The sequence below is a fragment of the Rhinopithecus bieti genome, unplaced genomic scaffold, assembly GCF_001698545.2.
Source record: "Rhinopithecus bieti isolate Rb0 unplaced genomic scaffold, ASM169854v2 scaffold_16999, whole genome shotgun sequence".
In the NCBI taxonomy this organism is placed as follows: domain Eukaryota; kingdom Metazoa; phylum Chordata; class Mammalia; order Primates; family Cercopithecidae; genus Rhinopithecus; species Rhinopithecus bieti.
Genome location: NW_016808939.1, coordinates 2,431,785 through 2,443,715, shown reverse-complemented (window position 1 = coordinate 2,443,715; position 11,931 = coordinate 2,431,785). Strand labels below are relative to the sequence as shown.

Sequence of the window (11,931 nt, the reverse complement as noted above, 5' to 3'; positions counted from 1 at the left end):
TTCCTTATCATTACCTGTCTAGGACATGACTGAAGAAATGTTACAAACTCCATCATACAAAAGATATAAAGTGATAGATCAGTTTATATTTCTATAAAACATAGAAACTCAAATTCCTGTATCAACTTACACTAGGAAATTTTTCCAACTGCAGTTCATAGATGGGCTCTGGGAGCCTTGTGAACCTCCTAAAATTATTCATGCAAATTTGAGTCCAAATGTATATATGCATTTTTTAAGAAGAAAGAATATATCACTTTCATTAGAGTTTCAAGGGGGTCACAGTTTCCATTTACTGGATTTCAACACACTGTAGATTATCTGATCTTGCCACTCTTTGAAAATAGAGATCAATTCATCTCAATGACTTAGCCCTTCTTGGTTTTCTTGAAGCTGGAGAGAACAAAATGGTCAGACTTCGGTACACGGGCACTTCTCCTTACTTTTCTGTAGAATTCGGAAATCTGGAGAGTCTTGGATTTCACTCCCTTGCCGAAACCACTGGACCTGCAGAGGGGGTGCCCCTCGGACCCGGCACTCCAGAACCACCACCTGGCCTTCCGCCACAGCTGTGTTTTGAAGTTCCTGAAATTCAAGGAAAATGTACCCCATCAGACTTTGGTGCATTTTAAAGCAATTTCACAACACAGAAGAAAAATTGCAAATCCGAGACAAAACAGATACAAACACAAAATGCAAACTTGTATCATAAAATAATCAGTACTGACTCAGGTAAGGACAAACACCTTTGAATCCACTGATTATCAGCTTTTCACCCTCTCCAAGTCATAAAATGAGTAAAGTTGACCAAAGTCCTGCAAAACTTTCTGGCCTGTCTGTGAATTTGCACTGACCGCTCTGCATTTATGGAATTTGATGGTAACCACCGTTAACTTTCTTTATCTACATTTAAGAGGAAGCGGGTGGAATGTGAATCTCTTGAAACAATCACACTCTAAATAAAAGTAGATTCTTATGAAAACCAGACAAGAAGAGAAAAAAGACATGCATTTGTTTTCACATGCCTCAGCCTTTTCATGTACCACCTCTGCCCGACTAGTTTCCGATGCTGAGTTTATTAAGCTCAGGGGTTTCTGTATTTTCTCATTTTGAGATTCTGAGTAAAGTAATGAAACATGCTGCACTTCTTCCTTATTGACTTTCATTTCCTCCTTCTTGGCTCCTGCCTTTGTTGTCCCTCACCGCACTCCAACTCCAGACCAATAAATCTTTACAATCTAACAGATTAGAAATTAATTTGGCTTTATAGATACAAAGAGGTAAAGCTTTTATACTTGTTCTTAAATATCAGGACATTAATATTTCCCTCACATATATCTTCTCTCTACCCTTCTTCTCCAGAATTAACTAGCAATAGGAACGTTTAAACTTTCTTACTATTTAAACTTCTGACTATAGAATATTGGATCTAGGCCAGGCATGGTGGCTCACACCTGTAATGCTAGCTCTTTGGGAGGCCGAGGCGGGTGAATCGCCTAAGGTCAGGAGTTCGAGACCAGCCTGACCAACATGGTGAAACCATGTCTCTACTAAAAATACAAAAATCAGCTGGGCGTGGTGGCAGGCACCTGTAACCCCAGCTACTGGGGGAGGCTGAGACAGGAGAATCACTTGAACTCAGGAGGCAGAGGTTGCAGTGAGCCAAGATCACACCACTGAACTTCAGCCTGGGTGACAGAGCAAGACTCCATCTCAAAAAAAGAATAGTGGATCAAATGTAGGGTGTAGGACTCTCAAAATAACTCAAACATAATTTACCCATATATAGACTAAAAGCAAACAAATTCACATTAGGAAGTGTGAATTTTTTTTGTTTGTTTGTTTGTATGTATGTGTGCTAAAATTATCTGATGGGACAACAAATGATGTTCTGGAAAAACCAATTCTGTAACCAATGTCCTGCAGTAAGTGTGCTAAAACCCTGAGGAAATTCTAAAAGCCTATGACGTTGGCAGAACTATAAAAGTCTAATGTGAAGTCTGAGAAGACATTTGATAAACATTTTGGTAGTTAACTAGAATGTCTTTAAGTGAAAAGGTTTAGATGATCAACTATTTCTGACTTCATTCTTTCTTCTTTCTTATATTTAAATGGAGAAAATCTCTGGTTTTAAATAGTATTTTTCTTTCTTTGTGACTGGGTCCATAGAATAGCTAATTTATTAGATCAAAACAGGGTAAATGTCACTTATGGGGTCCAGCTTCTATGGGTTAACCTATTAAATGTCTCTAGGCTTGTCCAGGAAGCTGTTCAGGATAGACTACAAATGGCACTGAAATATTTTTCATGCTTCAGCTTTGAGGCACCAAAAGAGACTTTGATTTATTCCTAAGATTATGCATTTTTTTTTTCAGTGTCAGAAAGTCAGAGATGTAGGAAATGGGTAGATGCCAAGCAACTTAAGCAGTCAAAGCTCCACAGTTATTCCAGGATTGTCATTTGGATCCTCCTGGAGCTAACATTTTTATCTTGGCAAAAGCCATGGCTGAACATAGTAAGCCATTAGGAGAACCTTCGGGAACATAGCAAGAGTCCCAAAGGAGACTGAAAGCCAACCTTTACAGGATGCACATGGCAACCTGGATCATCTACTTTGTGTAGTATCTTGGGGCCCTGGGGGTTTCAGGATCCATATAAGGACCCCTCTTGCCATACCATCAAGTCCGCCTGACACTGTGCTTCTTTGGAGGGGTCTATTTGGGGAGAAATGTCACATGTACGTCCATACTACCCACAGTCCTGTGGTCCACAACCCACCAATCTGCCAGGTGGCCTGCAGGCAGGAGCACTGGCTCTGCCTCCGACCAGCTGTGAGACCTAGGACCTAGGAATCTTTTCCAGAGTAGCATGAGAAAACAGATGGAGGCAACCCTTGGACTGTGAAACCAGCCCACCTGCCATTGACTGTCATCATCATGCTTAAGAGAAAGCCCAACGAAGGTGCTGTGAGTGACAAAGCAAAGGCTACTTTGATTTACAGAGATCAGCAGTATTATTTTCTAAACCTACCTCTCCAAAACCAGAGACCAGGCCTAAAAAGGACCCTGCAAATCAGAGACAGAAGCTGCCTAAAGTGAGAAAGGGAAAAGTAGATGCATCAAGGAAGGGAACAGCCCTGCAGAAGAGAGATGTTCCATGGTCCAGACACAGAAAGTGGAAGGCTGGAGAAGTGGCTCTGAGCTTCCAGTGGCTCTGAGCTTCCGTGGCTCTGAGCTTCCAGTGAATTGACAGTTTGAGAGTTCTTAAAAATCAACCTATATAAAAAACAGAGTTTTGGTTTACTTCTCTTTAAAGCTGCGCTGTTAGCACAAAGAATGCTTCATAGTTTTCTTTTGGGGAAACGGGAAAGACCACTAACATGACTATGTTGCAGGAGCTGGATTGCAAGGGAGGAAACAGGATTTTGTACTTAGTATTTGAGAGTTCCTCCTGGTGCCCAGGAGGAATTCCATAACATCTACACATGCCAGACCCATGCGGGAAAGCCCGGTAGTGAAAGAAAGCAAAACTTCGCATCCTTTTTTCCTTCCCTTGTGCCACTAGCATGGACTTTATTTATTTAAACCAAGAGGCATGCTGGGCCCTGGCACCCCCAAATCAACTGTATCTTGGTTACCAATACATTGGGCAACACACCCTTTCTGGCGATGACCTTGGGAAGCTGCTTCTGCAAAACTCTTAAACTACATCCTAAATGTGGAGTGTCCACCCCTCTGTAAACATGTTCTGTTCTTAACATTAAAGGAAGACTTCATTGGTTATCAGATTGACATAGTTTTAGGCAGGGTTTTACATGATTTCTTTTTTAGCAGCCTAGCTAGGAGGGTAGTTTCCAAGTTGTTACCACTTCTTATCATTTGTTGCCTGTACCCAACTGGAAATACTGTAACTGCTTATGAAAAGATATTTTATAAAGCGTGGATTCAACCAGCTGAAGGGAAAAAAAATCATTCCCTAAATGGAGATTACAAAAATGCTTTTCTTTTCTGCCTCACAAAAGTTTTATAGATTTGCTTTCACATTTGTCTTTAGTTTACTAGGAATTGTTTGTTGTGAAAAGTATGAGGTAGGAGTCCAACTGGATACTTTTTCACCTCTGCTGAAGAATCAATTCTTTCTCCAGTGATTTGCAAGTTTCTGTAAGTATTCAGTATCTCTGTGGGCTCTACTCCAATTACACATCAATTTCTCTAGCCTCGTACCAGGACCATACTGCCCTAATTACTATACCTTTAAAACGTCTTGCTATCTCATAGGACAAATCCCACTCCTTCCTAACACTACCTTATTTTCCTTCCTCAGGTGTATCCTGGCTATTCTTAGCCATTGCTTTTCCTCCACACAACTTTTTGAATTAGGTTGCTACATTCTACATCAAACAAACAATTAAAAACCAGGAACTTGTGCTTGCTTTGGCAGCACATATATACTAAAATTGGGATGCTACAGAGAAGATGAGCATGGCCTCTGCACACGGATGACACACAAATTTGTGAAGCGTTCCATATTTTTAAATGTGGCTCATATACACCATGGGATACTATGCAGACATAGAAAAGAATGAGTTCATGCCCTTTGCAGGGACATGGATGAAGCCGGAAACCATCATTCTTAGCAAACTAACACAGGAACAGTAAACCAAACACCACATGTTCTTACTTACAAGTGGGAGTTGAACAATGAGAACACATGGACACAGGGAGGGGAACATCACACACCTGGGGCTTGTCGGGGGATGGGGGACAAGGGGAGGAATAGCATTGGGACAAATACCTAATGCATGCAGGGCTTAAAACCTAGATGACGGGTTGATAGGTGCAGCAAACCACCATGGCACATGTATACCAATGTAACAGACCAGCATGTTCTGCACATGTATCCCAGAATTTAAAGTAAAAACAAAACAAAACAAAACAAAACAAAAATACCCAGGAATCTGTTGGAATTGTAGCCAGATTTATATTAAATACAGATTAATCAGGGAGTCATGACTTTATAGTCTGTTGGTCTGCAAGCATGGCACATGTCTCCATTTATTTGGGCCTTTTAAAATGTCTTTTAATAAAGTTTTATAATTTTCTCTAAAAAAAAAAAAAGGAAGGAAAAAAGAAAAAGGAAGAGAAGAAATGCTATATGGAACCATTTCTGACTTGAGAGGCTGACCAATGAACTGGATGCCATTCAGCCTGGCAATGCAAATTCTGGACTCGACAAATGGAAAATTAGTCAGTTTTTCTGAATTTCTATAAAACTTGCTAGATTTCCCAAGCAATTTCCTACACAGCAGTGTTTTTTTTGTTGTTTTGTTTGTTTGTTTATCTTTTTTCTACCTGTCTTGGCTTTTCCACTAGATTTTAGGCTCTATCAGGTTCCTGCTCACATCTCTCAGAGCCCATCACAAGATTATAGTCACACAGCAGTTGTTCAACAAGTATCTATTTAATCCCAAAGGTAACCATGGTAATCAGTCTACTAATCTGTTCCTTTTAATTTTTAAAGATTGCTACATGAAGCCACATGTAAATGAAATTGAAGGACCAAAGCAAACACAGAGAATGAGACTTCCAGATGTCAGACCTTTGTAAAAACAGGAGGAAAGTAGGCAGTGGTGGCTCCATCAGGTCGGCAGAGATATGAAGTTGGACTGTGAACCTGCAAAAGCAGAGACACATGGATCAAATTCTAAATATATAAATCGCCTAAAAGATGGGCTGAAGAAACCTTTCATTATGGGGATCGCCCCACTTGAATGAAACGAGTAAATGAAAGTATCGCCATACGTCATTTTACTTGTCTACTCTTACAGTACAGACATTGTTCCACTTCCTCATTTCACATCTGTTACTCTTCTCTGTTCAAAAGGATATTCAAGGTAAAAGTTCTCTGGGTCCTTGGGGATCCACGAGTTTTTAAATGCTATTACCAAATGGATTTCTGTGTGTGGGACTTCCACACAGGTCTTTTAAAAGTTATTGTAGACATTATATTTTATTTTTAAATACAGTTTGGATTCAATGCATAAAAGTCATTGGCTATCGGCAGTGGAGGGTAAGTTATCAAACATCTACCTATCCTTATTTAACTTGTACTCTTTTTTGATATAGGGATTATGGGAAAGGAGAGAAAAGATTTTTTTTTATTGACGTGCAAAAAACAAAGGCACTAAAATACCTATTGAATGACATTCATCTCTGGAGAAATATAAGGATTTCAGAGTAGTGAATGGAAAATACTTCTTTGTGAACTATCACTTATTTTTCAATAATCTGGATTTGTTCACGTATGGAAGCTATTGTTAGCTTCTTAACCCAAGATGATGGTGATCTGGTATCGTGTGTCTAAATATGCCACGGGACATCATGAAGAATTTTGGCAGAGCTGCAGAGATGCTAGGATGGTAATGGAGCTTATTCGCTACCCCTGGAAGACGTTACTGGCCTGTGATTCAAGAGGTCTGGCTTTCACTTTTCACTGTCTTTTTATGTTCCAAGAATATGTGAACACTCTTATAATATTAATATTTCCTCTATGCCAGGGACTGTTCCAAGTGTCATATGAAGATAAACTCACTGGATCTTCAGGACAAACTTGTGAGATACATGGTGTTGTCATCTTCATCTTACAGATGAAAACACTAGGCTTGAGGGGTTACATTATTTGCCTAAGCTTCCTCTGTTAGGAAGTGGTAGAACTGGGATTCAAACCCAGGCAGTCTGGTTCCAGAGCACGACTTGACGTCACATTGCCTGCAATAAGAAAGTGAAGGAGTTTCTCTGGGCACTTCATTCTCCCAACTACAAACATGGGATAAACTACCTTCCATTCCATGTCTTCGTAGAATTTAATCCATTTAAAAATACACTCTTTACATTACTATGGTATTTACATATCTAGATGTGTGTGTATCTATTTCCTAGGCTTCTGTCTTACATCTAAATATATTCTGTCACATTCACCCCATTTGGGAATGGGGTGGGTGACACTTTTTTTCCTGTCATGAAATGCCTAGCACAGTACTAAGCACTCAATAAATATTTATCAATATTTAAACATCAAATACCAACAAATGCCCATTGATTTAATCAAATATTTCTATAAATTCCACTCTGGTTAAGGGGTTTAAAGGAAATATGTACTATAAATGCTATCTCCGAGTAACTGATACTGGTTGACTCAAGTTTATGGACCCAAATGTCTTCTCTCTACTGTTTGTATTTTCCACGTATCGATAGTACATATTGGCCTCTATAGTGGCTGAAACATCCCTGAGCATTCAATAGGTAATAAAGGCTGAAGGAGGACATGGCGACACTTGTAAGACATACTCATTACTTAGGAATGAGTTTACATTTCAAGACTGTGGGAGAAAACCTTTCTGTGAGTGCTGTCTTTGAACAAATTCATTAAATCATGATTTAGAGACATCCAGATGTAATTTTTTTTAACTTTTTTTTAAAAGTTCATATTGTTTGTGTTTGCAAAGTAAACTCATTACAATTACTCCAGTAGTTTATATTATTGTTCTTTGAGGGCTATAGCAGTCTTACAATAAAATAAAAGCAAGATCAAAAAGCATGGTGAAGTCAAGGAATTTGAGTTGTTTTTTCTTATTTGTTTAGCTTTTAGGAGTGGGAAAGCTTTTTGTTGGTATGCAGACTTGTCTTTTAATTTGTAATGAGCTAATAAATTTGGCTAAATGAAAGAGCATATACATGTGAGGGAATAATCAAATAGTTACAGCTAAAACAGATACCATTTTATCAGATTATTAGCTGTTAGAGAAAGAAGTTCCCAATGGAAATGCAAATGTTGACTAATTGGTGGTGTGGCTTTGGTTAAAGGTTATTTTTAGTGAACTGAAAGGAGAAACCATACCTACAATTTTCTTTGCTCCGAATTTTGTATCCACTCAGAAAATATTTCAAGGGAGTATACTAGTTAGAATCAAAGCCATATTCTTAAAATCCACAAGTTTGCTGATGAGTTCGACCCCTATATGGGCTCTGGCTCAAGGCACACTTACCTGTTGCACAGGGACAGATAATGGTTGAATCACAGCTGTGGTCACCCCTGTCTTTGGAGATGATGATCCTATTGTCAAGGAAACAGAAGTTGTTTTCTTTTGAGCTCTGGAAAACAAGAAGGTGAGTGTTTAGTCAGATTTTTTGTTTTGTTTTGTTTTGCTTTTTTAGCAGAAATAATTCCTTGAAACATTTCAACAGAAAAGCTAGGTTTCTTTTTGCATACTCAACCCAGTTCAACTGTAATTGCTTCCGCAATGGGAATGCATAACCGACAGCTAGAATAGCTGCGGTCAGTATATGCATGTACCTTATAGAATGTACCTTATAGACATTTAGCAAAATCAATACATGAGTAAAAGAAAAGTAGCTCGATGTAACTGAGACACTGTTGAAGATGCTAACATATTAAACTTGAAAATCCTAACAGAAAATACTTGGAAAAAATCCAATCTTTATTAATAAGCAGAGATTTGAAATGTTTAGGGTTAGGGTCCTATATTTAACTCAAAGTTTTGATTGTCTATTTTAAGTCTAGCAGCTGTTCTTTGTTCTGGTTACTAATTTTGTTGCGGGTATCTTGGAATTTTTGTGTTTTCTTAGTGCATATAAGTTAGTGAGGTATTCACAGAGGATTAAGAAGAGTTGGTTTCTAGGCCTAGCTTTGCCAAGTAGCTGGCTGTGAAATCTGAAGCAAGCCATGTAACTTCACTAAACTTGAGCTCCTTATCAAAAATCAGGGGTGGTCAAATAATCTTACAAGGTCCTTTTAGCATCACTGATTATTTGATGCTGAATGGATATAATTTTTATGCACATACTAGCAGATAAAAGAAATTTATTAGAACAGTCTCAATATTTATGGAGTTTTCCATAATACAAATTTCTGGTAGATTTTATTTTTGTCAAATAATTAAGATATTAACGTTTTAATAATTGGTACGTCTTTGTAGGAATAACTAAGTTTTGTGAATTTCAGGTACAAGATCTAAATAAAAATAGATTGTATCCAAAGGAAAACGTACTTCTGGCCTAATTAGATATTTTCCAACTTGCATAAATAAATTAGTCCTCACATTTTAGTAATGATTTAACTGATTTTCTCTTAATGTAACTTCTCTTTCCATAGATTTAGACTAAGTTAGATGGCTGTCTTTGAAACTAACATTGCATACAGTAAAATTCTGGCATATCAATGACGAAATGCAGACTTCAAAGTTCAAATTTTCAAGTTAAAAATTGTGTTGGGGCTGGACATGGTGGCTTGTGCCTATAATCCCTCCCAACACTTTGGGAGGTTGAGGCAGGAGGATCACTTGAGTCCAAGAGTTCCAGATGAGCCTGGACAACATAGTGAGACCCCGTCTCTACCAAAAAATAAAAAAAGATTAGCCAGGTATGGTGGTGTATGCCTATAATCCCAGTTACTTGGGAGGCTAAAGTGGGAGGACCACTTGAGCCTGGGAGGTCAAGGCTTCAGTGAGCCATATCGCACCACTGTACTTCAACCTGGGTGACAGAGTGAGACCCTGTCTCAAAAAAAAAAAAAAAAAAATTGTGTCCTAACCTCAGTATTTGGTCTCTGATTAACATCAGTTGACTTTTTCCTTCAAAGCACAGCAAGCATGGTTTCATACCCCAACCATTCTGTTGCCATTCTTTGTTTCCAGATAATCGATGGAATTGTAGGCACTTACTGTGGCATAGCTCCAGCTTTTGATTTGAAAGCTAAACTTTCACTGTCGGAATCTGTTGAACTGGCACCTGGGAAAGTATTAAAGATAATGGTAAAGTTAAGATATCAGTGTTATCTATAATAATTGCAAAGAATTATATTTCCCTTAAATAAAATAACATACAAAGTCTTTTTGACCGAAACACACAATAAAATAGAGTGATCCAGGCTCAGACCATTTTTTATTTGTACTGTTTCTTCAGAAACTCATTTTAAAAAAGTACTACTATAAATAGCTTTCTTCAAAGCAATATACTTTCAATGGCAGATTTATTATTAGTTTCATTTTTATCACCGTGGTCATCACAACCGTACTTTTAAATGGCTATAAACTATGAAATAAAGATGTGTGTGTGTCTGTGTGAAGAACACCCATGCTTTTAAACTGTAATCTTCTCCAGAGATTGCAGGGTAAGGACTGATAATGTCTTTATTACTCATGAATCAGAAGATGCTTTCTGGCTCCTGGGTAAAACTGAGTATGACAGCAGTTCTGTTCTTGAATAAGAAGGCCTTTGATTTTGGATCATGCCTTCCCAAATTCATTTGCATTATTACTGTTCTTAAATAAAGGGTCAACTTACTAGATTTTTAGTCAAAAGGTAAACCGCAGTCAGATTTTGATGTTTACATATTTCATGTCAAGAGATTTTAGGCAACAGACTTAAAAAATTGCAATGGTTCGAAGTATATTCTTAATGTTTCCAAGACATATTTAACTTGGGTCATTTATATTCTTTTATATAATAATACATGCTTATAAGAAAATAACCACAGAGCGTAGAATCGTGCAGCCTAATAGTAAAGATCAAAGGGCACCTTCCTAAATGCCATTCCCAAATACCACATTAAGTCCGATGTGTATTATTCCTGATAAGTCCTTTTTTTTTTTTTTTTTTTTTTTTTTTGAGACGGAATCTTGCTCTGTCACCCAGGCTGGAGCGCAGTGGCGCAATCTTGGCTCACTGCAACCTCTGCCTCCTGGGTTCAAGCGATTCTCCTGCCTTCTGAGTGGCTGGGATTACAGGTATGTGCCACCATGCCCTGCTAATTTTCATATGTTTTTTTTAGTAGGGATGGGGTTTCACCATGTTGGCCAGACTGGTCTCGAACTCCTGACCTCAAATGACCCGCCCACCTTGGCCTCCCAAAGTGCTGGGATTACAGGCATGAGCCACCGCACATGGCCCAGATAAGTGTAATACAGCATATCAACATATTTACATTTATGTACATATTTATACAAATGGATTCACATGACATGTTCACTTGGCATTTGGCTACTTTTGCCTATCAGTGGATTTAGAATACATACGTTCACTGTATTCTCTTGTATAGCTGCCTGGTATTCCTTCCAGTGACTCTACTGTGATATGTTTTCCAGTCTTTTATTGACATTGAAAACAGCCATGTTTATGTAACTCTGCTGGAATGTTTGCTGTCCCTTCCTACTTATTTCTGTGTCTACCATCCAGTGTAGGCTTTCTTCGCCTGGGGCCTGGACTACCATAAACCATTCTTGTCTTCCCATCTCCTCCTTCTCAAATTCATCATTGCCCTCCCTGTGTCGGATAGATTTTCCTAGAGCAAGCCTTCCCTGTTAAAAATGAGATGATTAGAGTCTCTACTCAGTAACATAAAAAAACCCCAAATCCGTCATTTAATGACCCTCATGATTTACAACTTCATTTTCTACCTCTATTTGCCAGAACTTCTTGGACTTTCAAGTTATGTAACCCTAATTTAGAGAGCTGAGTCCACCTGCACACCTATGGTGTGCACTCCATAAGGGGGATATGCAGTGAAGACACACACACACACACACACCACCACACACCACACCCCCCCACACACATCACATCCATACTCACCCCACTCCACACACACACACACACACACCACCACACACCACACCCCCACACACACATCACATCCATACTCACCCCACTCCACACACACACACACACACACACACATCCCACCACACACCACACACACACATACCCGACATCCATACACACCCCACCACACACACACACCCCACCACACACCACACAAACACACCACATCCACACTCACTCCACCACATACACCCCACCACACACCACACCCCTCCACACACACCACATCCATACTCACCCCACCACACACCCA

The 11,931-nt window shown here is 38.9% G+C and overlaps 1 protein-coding gene across 1 annotated transcript in view; it reads right to left on the bottom strand.

The window, feature by feature from the left end:
* The window catches only part of PALLD (palladin, cytoskeletal associated protein), a 430,541-nt gene that overhangs the window by 245,253 nt on the left and 173,357 nt on the right, over window positions 1-11,931 (bottom strand). Inside the window, 4 exon segments of the mRNA XM_017887895.1 lie at window positions 434-585; window positions 5,599-5,673; window positions 8,045-8,150; window positions 9,740-9,806. Of these exon segments, the coding sequence (XP_017743384.1) occupies window positions 434-585; window positions 5,599-5,673; window positions 8,045-8,150; window positions 9,740-9,806 (400 nt within the window).